This window comes from Schistocerca cancellata, chromosome 10, assembly GCF_023864275.1.
Source record: "Schistocerca cancellata isolate TAMUIC-IGC-003103 chromosome 10, iqSchCanc2.1, whole genome shotgun sequence".
Lineage (NCBI taxonomy): Eukaryota > Metazoa > Arthropoda > Insecta > Orthoptera > Acrididae > Schistocerca > Schistocerca cancellata.
This window is the reverse complement of record NC_064635.1, coordinates 9,737,830-9,753,399: the sequence shown is the minus strand read 5'-3', so window position 1 is coordinate 9,753,399 and position 15,570 is coordinate 9,737,830. Positions and strand designations below refer to the sequence as shown.

General features: G+C 41.5%; 1 protein-coding gene across 3 annotated transcripts in view; it reads left to right on the top strand.

Annotated features, from left to right (window-relative positions):
* The window catches only part of LOC126106398 (G patch domain-containing protein 2), a 173,830-nt gene that overhangs the window by 107,731 nt on the left and 50,529 nt on the right, over positions 1 to 15,570 (top strand). For all 3 annotated transcript variants that reach the window (XM_049912665.1, XM_049912663.1, XM_049912664.1), the window contains exons 3-6: positions 813 to 907; positions 3,271 to 3,422; positions 7,450 to 7,593; positions 13,917 to 14,186. In XM_049912665.1, coding sequence (XP_049768622.1) covers positions 813 to 907; positions 3,271 to 3,422; positions 7,450 to 7,593; positions 13,917 to 14,186 — 661 coding nt within the window. The remainder of the gene's footprint in view (positions 1 to 812; positions 908 to 3,270; positions 3,423 to 7,449; positions 7,594 to 13,916; positions 14,187 to 15,570) is intronic.

The window sequence follows — 15,570 nt, the reverse complement described above, 5'->3', positions numbered from 1 at the left end:
AACTGTATCAAGAAGTAGAAATTGTTTTGAGGATGATGAGAGGAAGTATATGCTTTTAACCTCCCTGACTGACTCACTACAGTGTTTGGCTAAAATTATTTAGAATGCAATATTAAATATGTAGGTCAGTTTGAAGGATGCAATGGAAACTTAAGTCTTTAGCTATCACTGCAGTGGATGGAATATTATTTTTGATTACTCTGCTTCTGATGTTATGTTATCCAAAGTTCTTCAGGCTGTAATAAAACCCAGAGAAGCTGCAAAGTGTGACCCCTGTTTCAGATTTAAATCTACCTGCATTGTAAGACTTGTTTCTTTTGCCTACCACAGCAACAGGATAAACTGAACTTCCATTGTGTCATTCACAAGGTAATCGAAGACCTCAAAAAAGGCATGTGGCTTTTAGAATGGCGAGAAATTGTTTTGTGAATCATTTGAACATAGGAAAAGACTAGGTAGTTAGAAAGGCAGTTTCTCGTGAAAGAAAGTATGTTTGAATCGAGATCAGTGTGTTTTAAATGTTTGTCCATTCATGAAAATACTGTCATTAGGTTTCTTCTAAACAACAGGACATATAAAAACAATGGGGTACTTTTTGTGGATTCTAGATATTCAGTGCACTTTAACATTACCGTCATGTCATCTGTTAGTACAAGTAAAAATTGGTTTTTATTTCACTAATGTCTCATCTCATTGACAGTATGATATTTTATTCTGTGACTTTGTGAGAGATTTATAGTGATACAAAATTATTATATTTTTTCTTTCAAGAATGCACTTGGCAAATAGGTGATTGTGTTTATCTTTTCCAGCTGCAGCAACCAATCACAAGACGCAGAGCGATGACTCGACAAGCAGTGTGGACCCAGCATTTTCCCGGGACCGTGGCATGTCTAGTCTTCATCAGGTAAGGGGTGTGTGTGTGTGTGTGTGTGTGTGTGTGTGTGTGTGTGTGTGTGTGTGTGTGTGTGTGCGCGCGAGGAAGAGATATGAAATTCACCAGGTTAAGAGGCTAAGTGATGTTAGTTCAGTCATAGTGACATGTGGCAAGTGTCGATGAGCTTTGTTGTATTGTAAAATGATATCGCAAGACTTTTACATGAGAAGTAACACAAAGAGGACCCCTGATGTCTGATACACAGCATTGTGCTCTCAGTTCCCTCAGTCACTGCCAGATTTTGACGTGCAGTCATGCCTGATGGCTCAAAGCGACACACTAAGTTAACTCTTCGGTGCCCCTCCAAAACACTGGAAGAATGGGACCTGTCTCCAAGTTTATCACCGTACTCACCGAGGAGGGTTATCAGGGATAGTGCAAATCATGATTTACCGCCAAACACAGTGTGACTCTGGTCATTAAAAGTCTGTGTTTCATAATTGTGACACCAGTTAGAGTAAAATTGTGTTGTGGGGTTACTAGCAGCTTATATATGGGGCCGTAATCCGTACTTTGGCTGCTGTTAGTCTCAACCAATAGTTGGGATGAAATACAGTGTTGCGAGGAGCCCATTACTTGTTCTCAGATGCCAGTCACAGATGTGGAGGGAATATGATGTGCTCAGTCCACAGTAAGATGCCCCTCCCTCGATGTGGTCAGACACAGTCGACTGGAGCCTCGACGGTGAGAATGCCTGCCGTGATTTTCTGATGCGGGCTGACATTGGGACAGTCACATCTGAATGCCCCACAAATCTGGGTATTACACAATTTGACCAGCCGACCAAATGGAGACCCACAATATGCTCCTTTCAGACTGTCAGGTACTGATGATGCAGTCTTACAAGTGTATGTGGCACCTCTGTGTCCTTCACGATGATGTCGCAGCATGCAATGCTGTTAGTGCCCCTTATGTGCATACTTTTGTGACCCACTGCCTCGATCAGCCCAAAAGTGTTGCAGAAGCACACTGCAAACTTAGGTGGCAATCCTTGGAGGAAAGGTCACTGTCTTTCTCCTAAATACTGTTCACGTAGTTCAGAGGTCCCCATTTGTGACAAACTGGGGAATGTATGTAGGTGTAGAAGTATTGTAACATTATGGAGATTTGGTGGCCTGGTCTCTCAAAGCACCATCTGTGACTTCTTCTCTAGATACTTTATTTTTCTACATTTCTTCTTCTGAGAAAGTTGGTAGACACTCAAACAGTCATATGCAAACTTAATGTCTTATTACTTGTATAAGAATACAGTTTTCACATACGTCCACCAACAAACAAAGTTCCATAGTTTTGGCTCTGTTGAAATGCGGAGATTTCTTACAGAGATACAAAACTGATTACCAAAGTTTTAAATGAAAACATGGGAAGGATAAATGTGGACATTTGCTAAATTCTGTGTGGATTCTACATGTTTAGTGATCTCAGCTGTAATGGTGGGCACACAGGCAGACTCAAAGTGCACCATGAAGTGGTAGCCAATGTGAACAGTGCAGATGATCGATAACCCTCCCAGCTTCTTCTTTGGTGCAGTGTACCTGTGCTAAAAATAGACTGCAGGCAGTGGGAATACTTTCGGCATGAAACTATGCATTGTGCATTTTACCATACTTTGTTCAGGTATCCAGATTTCACTTTTCCACACTTGCCCTAAATTTTGTGTGGAAGATGCTGGGCTAGTTCCTTTGAAAAGGACATGGCCAATATCCTTTGCCTAATCCAAGCTTGAATTTGCCTCTGTTATGACATCATTAGTGAGGAATTACAGAATCCTAATTTCCTCACATCCTTCAAAGCCAGAACCACAAATTTCAAAAAGAAGCTTGTCACAAAGTGATAACACCAAACCAGTTTTCCAATCCTCTGCCCAGCAATATAGTGGAAATGAGATATAAACAGAGCGGCTTGTGAGTCGTGTGTGAAACAGTTTGTCTTTTGGCTGGGTGTAATAAGACATACTCGCCTTGTAGCTGCATATTCCTGTAGGTGTTCCTTTGTAAAATAAGTTGTGCTTGAAGTATAGACTTAAGCTGTAACTGAGTGGTAGGATTGGACTGATTCTTTGTGTTGTTTTTGACAGACCGGTGGGGTTGAAAATGCCCTGCTGCTGAAATTAACATCATCATTTCTGTCTCTCCCTGCTAGTTGTTTGCAATTCCTGGAGAACTTTAGTACAAAACTTGGTTTTCTTTTGCAGTCTGTTAGAATGGAAGCTATGTTCATGTAGTGCTCAGTGTTTCCCTGTTGTGTACATCTCTCTGTGCACTGTGAGTCTTGGTCAGTGGGCTGTCCACAGTGATAACTGACTGACTGACTGCACTCTGTCTCCCAAACAGAGCGATTCTGACGATGCGGGGCCGACAGCCGGCGTGCACCGCCAGCTGACTCCGTTCAGCCTCCAGGCACGTCACGTGCCGCTGCTCCACGGCAACATCGAGTCGGACTCCTTCAACGAGAACTTCTCACCGGTACATCCGAGTACACGCAGGTAAGTCACTTGGCACACTCGACCTACACCTGGAGTTATGGTCTGAAATGTAATTTTATATGACAGCAGGCGCACTCTTGTGGTTGCCCATGTGACCTGACTGCAAATTTATATGTCAATCTGGTGATTTGACCCATTGTGCTGCCATTAATGAACTACATTCCGGGGTGTTTTCCAATAGGACAACACTTGTTGGCATAAGCATGAAACACATTGAGAAAACTAGTGACGTGCTTTCAGATGTTCAGAAAATTTTTGATTCCATTTTTAAGCATATCATTAATGAGTGACATCAAGAAAACCCTAGAAATTAGGGTATAGATAGTTTATTGTTAATACAGTACACAGATTTCCTCCTCCTACCAGACTTCACTGTATTGGAAGGTACAAGGAAAGTTCAGGGGTTACTTGTGATTAAAATCTCAGGTCCTGATTGTGGAAGTGTGGAAGAGGAACGAGATAGTTTCAAAGAAGCATTTGGCATAATGTCTGGAAGGGTGGAGGGTAAGGAGACACCATATTGGAATGAGCAGGTTATGGTAACAGTAAAAGAAAACAAGAAAGCATGGTGTGTGTGGAACAGAGATAAAAAGGAAAAAAGGAAAAGAAAATGCCAGGAAAGTAACAAGAAGTATAAGATTGTGATAGCAGAAGAAAAGAGGAAAAGCTGGGAGGAATTAGCACAAGAGTTCAAAAAGAATTGCCGGGGGTAAAAAGGATGCTGTCTAGAATTACAAGGAGTAATGCGAAGGAAAGCACTTACACAGAGCTGGTAAAAGGGAAAGATGAAGGGCTTATAACACAGCAAGAGGAGATAAAGAAAAAGTGGAAAGATTACTTTGACAAACTACTAAATGTGAAAAACAGCTATGAAAAGGGAACAGTAGCACAACACAGCACCTGGGTGTGGAAGAAGAAAAAGATATTACAGTGTTAGAAGCAGAACTAGCACTTAGAAGAATGAGAACAGGAAAGCAACTGGTTTAGATGAAATGAGTGTGACAATGATAAAGGCAGCTGGACCTACTGGACTACAGTGGTTATATAGATTACCAAGATGCACTCGAAATGTGTGCCTGAAGAATGAAGAAATGGAACAGTAATTCCAATGTTCAAGAAGAGAGACAGAGAAGTATGTGATAACTGCGAGGGATCACATTCATATCACAAGTAGCAAAACTAATGGAGAGAATAGTGGATAGAAGAGTGAGGGGGGAAAACTGGAAGGTTTATCATAAGAGGAGCAGTATGGCTTTTTACATGATAGAATAGTAGTGGACCCAGTCTTCAGGATGAGACAATTGATGAAAAGGCATCAGGAGTGTGGGAAAGACCCAATGATGACATTTCTGAACTTCATGAAGACATACGATAATGTCCCCAGAGAAAAGGTGTGGGGAAACCTTTGAGAATGGGAGTTGGAAAACAAACAGTCGGAATCTTTCAAGCAATGTGCAACAGAAGCTTCAGTTGTGTCCATATGCAAATTGAAAAAACGGAATGGTTTGGGAATATTACAGGATTGTGACAAGGAAGAGGGGTGTCACTTTTGTTACTGATAATGGTGTGTGATGATATTATGAAAAAGACAAAATAACAGAGGAATTCACCGATGATACTGTGGTGTGGGGAATCAGTAGTGATGATGTACAAGAGAAAACACACATCTTAAACTGAAAAGAAAAGAGGTACGGAAAGAAATGCAGTGTGGAGAAAAATGAGCCTGTAGTGATAACCAAAGGAGACGGGGAAGGAAAGGGACAAAGGTCAGGATATTGAAATTGAATGACTTTAAATATCTAGGAAGTGTAATAATGGAGAATGCAAGATCAGAGGCAGAAGTTAGCAAAAGGGTACAACATACAATGGATTGTGGGAGGTGCTTTACACACCCATATTGACATATGCAACAGAGATCTGGAGAGTGGCACAAAGAGAGGAGAGTAGAATCCAAGCCACTGAAATGAAATTCCAAATACGTATATTAGGGAAAGTGGGGAGAGGTAGACCGAGAAATGCAGATGTTAGGAACAAAATTGGAGTAGAAAAGCTAAATGGGAGAATTGAGAAGACCAGGCAAAAATGCTTTGGACATGTAAAGAGAATGGAAGATGGAAGAATACCAAAACAAATGATGGAGGCAAAGTTTGAGGGCAAAATGGCAAGAGGGAGACAAAGAGCAAAGTTGATTGGCTCATAAAGACTAGTTTAAGAAGGAGGAATCTGGACTGTAACAAAAAACACATATTAAAAAAAAAAAAAGTTTTGCATCACCTTGGTTCCGAGAATTCCAGAACCTGTACAGAAAATTGGAATAGTGATCAACATAAACATCATTTCCACCCTTTTTATTACTCATGAAAACCACACATTGCATCTTGTCCCACCATAGAGCGAGACCTTCAGAGGTGGTGGACCAGATTGCTGTACACACCAGTACCTCTAATACCCAGTAGCACATCCTCTTGCCTGTATTTGTCATGCCATACTATTCACAAGTTCATCAAGGCACTGTTCATTCAGATTGTCTCATTCCTCAACAGTGATTCAGCATGGATCCTTCAGAGTGATTGGTAGGTCACGTCATCCATAAACAGCCCATTTCAGTCTATCCCAGGCATGTATGATAGGGTTCATGTCTGGAGAACATGTTGGCCACTAGTCGAGCAATGTCGTTATCCTGAAGGAGGTCGTTCACAAGATGTGCACGATGGGGCCATGAATTGTCATCCATGAAGACTAATGCCTCGTCAGTATGCTGCTGATATGGTTGCACTTTTGGTTCGAGGATGGGATTCATGTATCATACAGTCGTTACGCATCTTCCGTGACCACCAGCAGTGTACGTCGGCCCCTCATAATGCCACCCCAGCACAGCAGGGAACCTCCACCTTTCTGCACTCGCTGGACAGTGTGTCTTACGCATTCAGCCTGACCAGGTTGCCTCCAAACACGTCTCCAACGATTGTCTGGCTGAAGGCATATGCGACACTCATCGTTGAAAGAGAATGTGATGCCAATCCCGAGTGGTCCATTTGGCATGTTGTTGGGCTGCATGGTGTCGTGGTTGCAAAGATGGACCTCACCATGGACATCGGGAGTGAAGTTGCTCATCATGCAACGTATTGCTCACAGTTTGAGTCGTAACATGACGACCTGTGGCTGCATGAAAAGTTTTTTCCAACAGGGTGTCATTGCTGTAAGGGGTTCCTCCGAGCCATAATCTGTAGATAGCGGTCATCCACTGCAGTAGTAGCCCGTGGGTGGCCTGAGCGAGATATGTCATCAACAGTTCCTGTGTCAATCTCCCTTATGTCCGAACAACATTGCTTTGGTTGACTCTGAGACACCGGGACACTTCCCTTGTTGAGAGCGTTCGTGGCACAAAATAACAATGCAGACGTGATTGAATGGCGGTATTGACCGTCTAGGCATGGTTGAACTCTAGACAACATGAGCCGTGTACTTCCTTCCTGGTGGAATGACTGGAACTAATCTGCTGTCGGATCCCCTCCATCTAATAGACTCTGCTCATGCATGGTTACTTACATCTGTGGGCGGGTTTAGTAATTGTGTCTGTGATAAAATATCCACAGTCAACATCTATCTTCCAGAGTTCTGGGAACTGGGCTGATGCATGTGTGTAGTTAGAGAACAACAATGGTGGAAAGATGGTGGAAATGGAGCAGTGCCATAAATGCCCCATCCTGGCGTCATACTGGATAATAGGAAAGGCAGACAAATATACAGATTAAGTTTCTATGATGTCTTGCCTGTTGTTAACCTTGGCTTGGTCCTCATTCATTAAGACTTCTTTGTGATTGGATTTCCAGAGTATCATGAATTAATGAAATACTGGACAGAGAGAGAGAGAGAGAGAGAGAGAGAAATGGGGGGGGGGGGTTAGTAGTAGTAGTAGTAGTAGTAGTAGTAGTGTGGGATGACTTTCGTTTAAAATGTTCGTCAAAGCTGGCTACGGGTCTTGATGTGTGCAAAATAACTCATAACAATTTGTATCTTTCTGCAGGAAGCGCAAATTTAAGCGTATGGCTGTGGACGTGGTGGATGCTGGTGTCGACTCGGCTGGTGCTGGCCGTGCGTCATTGCCCGTCCCACTTGCAGCTGGCAAGAAGAAGCGCTCTGTTCGTCATGTGGCAAACTGTGAGAACAGGTGAGCTGCAGTTTTACTGCTAGGGGAGTAGCACTCTTACCACATGGTATCTGTTCGTAAGTTTGTGTATGAAAATAAGCCCCTCTGCACCTGTACAATTTCGGAAATAGGTATTCAGATTTGTGCTTAATGTGCTACGCTTTCAACATTTGCTTGAAGTTATTATTTGTTAGCAAACTTGGTATTTTTGTGTTTGAACAAGATGATGATGTCAGATGAATGTGAAGCACCAGCAAAAAAGAATTTTATTACGCAACATTAAGATAACACAGGTACTGCCAACACAAGTTTTTAATGTGATTTGACAGCTTTTATTTTAGGACCATTATTTATTATGGTGCAACTAACTTTCAAGTGTCAAGGTAATTTGTAACACATGTCTCTTCATCTTGTCTAAGGATATTGGAGTTGGGATTTGCATCTATGTTATGAGCATTTACTCTTGTATTTCAGTCACAGTTGTGACCATTACTAGCTTCAAAACTGATATGGTACAAGGACTGCTGAGTAAAGACTGAGAGTGTTTTTTCAAAAGTAATGGAAGTGCCAATGATCTGACAGATATTTTCCTGATTTCAAACTTATCTGATAGCATGTTAGTATATTTTGAGAACCTTTTGAAGTTTACAAGAGCAATATTATGCAATAATTATGGAATAATAATTTGGGGAGTCAACTGTAAAAATATTCAAATAGTTTTCAAATTACAGAAAAGAGCAATTCGTATAATAACCAAGAGTGGCAGCAGGGCTCACTGCCTTGAACATTTCCAAAAGCCGGAAATCCTAACTGTCCCCTGTGAATACATTTTTCAAAGTATTATGTATGTAAAAAAAAAAAATATTGACTGCTATGTTAAAAATTCTTTAGTACACAGCTATGAAACTAGAAACCAATACAATGTGCACCTAGAGAGGAAAAATAAAGTTAAAACTCAGCAGAGCTTGTTGTACAACGCCGTTAAATTATATAATAAATTACCCCAAAATATTAAAGATATTGACACAATTGGAAAGTTCAAAACAAAACTAAAAAAAAAAACTTTTATTAAATAAAAGTTATTACCCAGTAATGGACTATCTGAATTAAAACACGTAGTGTAATTAAAGTAGCCTGCATTGTAATACACAAGGAAAAAAATTATAATATGAAATCCAGAATTGTTCAGTGCTATAAGAAAATTACATAAGGATATAAAACTAATGTAAGATACCTTAAAAATGTGTGTAAATATTAATTTTGTGTGTATAAATTGTAGTTGTATTGTATATGATTTTGCTGACGAAATCCACACCATGTGAATTGTTACATGTATTAATAAAGAAATCAATCAATCAATAAAGTTTTGCATTTCATAGCACAATACTACTGAACCAGGTACGTTTATAAATCGTCACAGAGCTCATAGTGATTTTGCAATGACTTGGTGTGCATATTGCCTACCTTGTAGTGATCAATATCAACACTGCATCTGCAGCCTGTGGTCCATAGATTCCTCTGGGCCATTAGAGATCTAAAAATTGCTGGTCTGATGAGCATGTGTTGCCTGGTTGGAATTGCAGACTTCAGATTGCTTTTTAGAGACAGAATTGCGTTGAAGTTTGCATTTGGAATCAATATTTTCAGGGTGAATGCTTTGGGAGGGCAGGGTGGGGGACAGTTTCACTGCTGGTGATTCACAACTGTGTTCTTATGATATAAAACTGCAAAGAGTGTGTACAGAATGTGACCAAAAGGAACAGTTTTGTCTAAAATCAGTGCATATTCAAAAACATAATTAATACCTTAGTGGTTCACACCTCCCTCTACTTTCTCCCTGTGATTTTGGCTCTCTTTTGGTCGATATGAATATAGATTTCAACTTTTCCAATATTGTTTCATTCAATAAGTGTGGTTGTTCCCAATCTTCTGAATATGTTGCTCCAGTTTTCTTTTTGGGTTCCTGTGGAGACAGGGTTTCGAAACCTTGTCTTCGTAGGATTTCACTATCATCAGTCTTCATTTCTTTCAGATCATTGTGGATTTCTTTGAGCCGTTTGAAGTAGAGAGATTTTTTCCTATGACAGTGAAAATTTTCTTGCATAGCTTGCTTTCATTTCTCTGACCCAGATATCTGTATCTGTAAAATATTGTTTTGGATTGACTTATGGTTGCATTCAGTTTTGTTTTATATATCATCATTACTTATCTTCCTGTATTTACAATTATGTTTTAGTGGTGGCAGTAGTTTTCATAGGATATTCCTCTCCCTCTTTTCCATGTTTGGCAAAATCAAATAGTCGAAATTCCTGGATGAAATAAAGACAATATGGAAGGATAGATTGCTGCTCACGACGTAGTGAAGGTACTGACTCACAGACAGGCACAATGAAAGAGACTGATAAACAAACTCCGTCTTCCAAAATAGGAAAAACACACGAACACACACACACACACACACACACACACACACACACACACACACACACACACACACACACACACGGCTACTGTCTCCTGTCATTGGTGCACTGCAGTCAGTATCTGGTGCCTGGAGGAAGTAGCCGTGTGTGTGTGTGTGTGTGTGTGTGTGTGTGTGTGTGTGTGTGTGTGTGTGTGTGTGTGTGTGTGTGTGGCATAGTGTCTCCTCTATATGGTTGAGTAGCAATGTGTCCTTTCCATATAGTTGTATTGTCCACATTCTGTTTCTCAGATTTGTCTTGTAGTGGTCAGATCCCGGCATTCAGTTGGGTATAGTTATTCTGATTTTGTCACTGTAATGTTGTAGATAAACTGAAGAAATCGGTCTGTCGCATATTTGATGTACACAAACAGGTAAACCTAATGAGGTGGCGCAGTGGTTAGCTCACTGGACTCGCATTTGGGAGGACGACGGTTAAATCCCGCGTCTGGCCATCCTGATTTAGGTTTTCCGTGATTTCCCTAAATTGCTTCAGGCAAATGCTGGGATGGTTCCTTTGAAAGGGCACGGCCGACTTCCTTCCCCATCCTTCCCTAATCCAATGAGACCGATGACCTCGCTGTTTGGTCTCTTCCACCAAATCAATCAACCAACCAACCACAAACAGGTTAGTGGTTTCAACTGTCCTGCTATCATCAAATCCGGAAGAGGGAGGGGGGGGGGGGCATACAGGTATTTCAAAATTAATTAAACATTAACATGATCTTATTACAGACAGAGGACAAAATTAAGCTAATTACCTTTAAAAGAATGGTGATTGTTAGCATACAAGGCTGTAAACTGAACTGATTAAGAATGTGTGTAATGTGATTCTAGAACTTTGGCAATGTCATTAATAACCAAATAGTTAATGGCTGAACGGCCAGATGTCTGCGTCAGATGAGCACAATATTTCGGCAAGTAACCATGCTGTCATCACCAGGTGAGTTGACCAACTGACTGCCTACTAGTTGGTGCGGGTCTTTTGTGTCCTTCCTCTGACTTGCCACTCTGTCCACAGTTCGTGCCCAGAGCAGGAGCACGGCTAACATCTCCTCCCCCTGTCCCACTGAATCGTCTCTCCATCCACAGTCTGCGCCCAGGGTCATGTGATGGTGATCCTGCCGCTGTTGCCCTCCCTGTACCTGAAGTCAGTCTGTTGTAGTAAACCCCTTGCTCTTATTCTTCAGTTTAAGTGTTGGTTACCAGGTCTAACTAAACAGCAGCTGCTGTCACTATCGATCAGTTGTTCTCAATAGATTCTGTAATAACACAGTCAGAACCGTAGTGTGGTAGCAATCTGTTTGGTGTAACATCGACAGGCAGAGTTCTGTGACTGCCAACTCGTTTGGCTGCTGCAGTCCAGTACGCCGTCAGTGTTGACGGCACCAATCTTTGACAGTATGCACTGTATGACCTATGTATGTCGAGAACAGTTAGAGACTTGCTAATAATCATCAAATTTCTCCCTTTTTAGTGTGTTTTAAAGGGACCATTAGGCAACGATGTGCTGATATGGGAAATGAAGACAAATGGATAGCTATGAGCAGTGAAATAGTGAATGTTGGAGAGAATGAAATAGGCAAAAGGCAAGGCTGGGTAGAAATCCTTGAACAACATGCGGGATACCTTATTTAACTGACTAAACAAGAAAATATAAAACTGTAGCTAACAAAACAAATACAAATTGCTAAAAAGAATTAGACCGACAGAAATTGAAAAATGCTAAACAGGAATGACTAGAGTACAAATGCATGTCTGTTGGATAATCCACAAATGTAGGGAAGGTAAAAGGTGCATTTAGGAAACAGAGTAAAGTGAAGCAGCTATGCGGATATGTAGTAGTCAGGTGGCAGGATGGGAAAATTTAGAAAGGGGAAAGGAAGTAAATGAAGATGAGATGGAAAGTATGATACTGGAAGAAGAATTCAACACAACCTTAAAATACTTAAGTCTTGACGAGGCTATTGCCTAAAATTATTGAAATCCTTGGGAGAACCAGCCATAATAAGATATGAGGCGAAATGATCAGATTTCAAGAATGTTATCTAAAGAAGGCAGGTGCTGACAAGTGTGAATATTATCACACCTTCAGCTCAGTTAGTTATAGTTGCAAAATAGTGACACAAATTATTTACAGAGGAATCGAAAAGTTGGTGTAGGCCAGCTTTGGGGATGACTAGTTTGGCTTCTGGAGAAATGTAGGAACACATGAGGCAATACTGACCTTACAACTTAGACCTTAAAAGATAGGTTGAAGAAAGTCAAGCTTAGATTTATAGCATTTTTAGACTCAGAGAAAGCTTTTGACAATATTTACTGCAATATACCTGATTGAAAAACTGAAGGTGGATGGGATAAAATACAGGACGGGAAATGTTGAAAACTTGTATAAAAAGAAGACTGCAGTTATAAGAGAAAAGGGGCATGAAAGGAAAGCCATAGTTGAAGTCATGTGAGACAGTATTATAGCGTATCTCTGATGTTATTCAGTCTAAGCTGTAAAGGAAACTGCGGAAAATTTGGAAAAAGAATAAAAAAGACGACATTGTAATTCTGCCAGAGATGGCAAAGAGCGTAGAAAAGCAGTTGAATAGAATAGACTGTGTCATGAAAAAAAGATTATAAGATGACATTCACAAAAGAAGGGTAATGGAAGGTGGTCCAAATGAAATCAGGTGATGTTCAGGGAATTAGTTTAGCGAATGAGAAGCTAAAGAATTTGTTGAGATTTTCCATTTGGGCAACAAAATAACTGATGATGGCTGAAGTAGAGTGGATGTTTCTCGAAAAAAAAAAAAAAAAAACTTTTTTAGCATTTAATATAAATTTAAATGTTGGGAAGTCTTTTGACACAGAACAGTATAAGCGAGAAGGGAATAAAATCTTTCGAAATGTGTTGCAGCAGAAGAATGCTGTAGATTAGCTGGGTTGATCATTAACTAAGGGGGATGTACTGATTCAATTTGGGGAGTACAGAAATTTATGGCCAATGTTATCTAAAAGGAGGATCAGTTGATGGAAGACACACACCGTGGCAGTGAGGAATTTTCATTTTGATAATTTGGGGAAGTGTAGGGAGATAGGGGAACACCGAGGCTTGAATACAACTGGCAGGTTCAAGTGGATGCAGGTTGCAATAGTTACTTGGAAGTGAAGAGGCTTGCACAGGATAGAGTAGCATGGAGAGCTGCATCAAACTATGGCTACAAGGGGCATTCTTTTTAAATTTCCATCTTTTAGATGTGACAGTGATCGTAAATTAATCAATAACCTGTTTAAGTAATAGATATGTGTGATGGTCTGAATTATTACGTTTACTTAAGTATTAGGGTCTGTTGTCGAAGTGGCCTCACTCAGTGGTAATGTTGCAAAAAGAGTGGTAGTCTATTGCAAAAAGCAATTTTCAACTTTCTGTTTCAAGTCATCTCATGTGGCACACTTTTGTTTGCAGCTGCAAAGAGGTGCTACAGTGAAATTTTCAGAGATATTTTTGAAGCACAGCGGTTGACAGTCAGCTAAACATGATGGAAATCGTCAGTAAGCTTTTGTACAGTGTCCTTTCTCAAATAAGCTAATTTTCATTGGTGTTCCATAATTTTGCTGCTCGTAACATGACTGACTTTACAGAGCAACTCTTTTTACCTCGGCACTGATGGAGTTCAAAATGTTGGGTAAGACAGTTGAGAGGCCAGAGCCCTGGTATACCTCTGTGGTTTTTAGACCGACCTTCACATTGACAGCTGCTTTACCACTTGGAAAGGACAGCATAACACACGCATTACACATATATATTTTTTGTGTTATTCCAGAATTTTGTATTTAGGCATTTTTTTAGTCACACAGACCGCAGACTAATTTTCCTTCTGTGCTTTAACTGCAGGTACGGTAACCTGGTATGTGGAAAGCGCAAGAGGAGCATGCGAGAGCGCAGTGTGGACTGCTCGGGTGAGCGTCGCGGCAGCAGAGGTGGACAGGTGGAGGGCAGACGCGGAGCTGGGCACGGCCGGCAGCTGCTGCGGCCCCCACAGCCGCTCACCCCGGCCCTCGCCGGGGCGCGCGCGGCAGCTGTCGCTGACGTCCCGTCCACCAGCCGGGGCGTACTCGGCCTGCCACCGATGGACGTGGATGGAGGCCTGGAAGTGGCACAGTGGTGAGGCCTTCGGCGAGACACTCGCTGCTTCGTTTCTGCTGCCGTAGTAGGACACTGAAAGAAACTGGATAAATCCTCTTGTAATGCTTCCTGTACTGATGTCGAGTGGTAAATATAGTCAGTCTTCAGGTGTAATGGCAACTTGTGCAGAAGACAGCTGGGCAAAAACTGCATGACACACAGTAGTCTGAGATGTGTAAGCATTGTAACCTGTGATCACTTTGTGTACGTGTAATTCGTTTGATATGGAGGGTTTGTTTCATAGCACTTTGCTTCCGAAATTTGGTGAGAATTCCCTGTGCTGTTTGTTGTGTACTGTATTATGATTATGCTTTCGAGCGATTGTGTGCAACAGTGTCTGTTGACTCCAGAGAGCCTACTGAAATTTACACGTGATTAAAGACAAAGAGAAGTCGTATGTGACCAGTCTATTATGATTATACGAACAAAGAGCACTGGTGTTCTAAGTACCAAGTGTGGGCTCAACTTCGTGGTAAGTATTTCGTAATTTCAGAAATGAATTTACTCAAATGCAGAAAAACAGCTAAAACTCATATATGAGGTACTGATTTGCAGATAATGAAATGTTTTGTCAGTTTTATTACGGCAGAAATTGCGTTATTTATAACAGTATCTTGGCTCTGAAATTTACAAACGAAATGATGAGTGGACTGCTTGAACAATGAGGCCGTGAGTGGGCTCAGAGTGTGCATGTGTACAGCAAATTCCACCTACTAAATTTTCCTTATGTGCTTTCTCACACACCCAAGTTGCTACATTGTCCCATTGTAGCAACCGAAACAGGTTTAGGGTTTGTGTTGGGTAGAGTGAATGAGAGGAGAATGTAGATAGGGAGAATAGGGTGTAGGGTGCACGGCTGCAGGTGGGAGGGAGAGGGAGGGAGGGAGGGAACGGGACAGGAATGTGGCACCAGAGAGCTCGTGCTGATGCCAGCATTGGGAGTTGTGTGTGACAAAGGCAGAGTGGGAGAAGGAAAACTGGAAGGGGGATGTGAGAGTGCAGGTTCAGAGGGTGAAGTGGAAGGCCCGGAGATGGATGTGGGACACAGACTAGCGGAGACTGACAATGGCAGGATAGCAGTGTTTACTGTAACCACATAATTCTTGCCTGCATAGTTTGGCGAAGCTAGAATTGGGGGGAGGGGGGACACGTGTGAAGCAGCCATTCGTTTTGGGCACACAGTAGTCAGCAATATGTTGAGTCAAATTGGTCTTTCGACCACGATTTGGCAGCTGCCATTCATTCGGGTAGACAGGTGGTAGTTTTTTGTGCTTAGGCAAAATGCTGTGCAGAAGTAACAGTAGAGCTGGTGTATGATGTGGCTGCTTTCACAGCTGGCCCTGCCTCCGATAGGACAGTATAA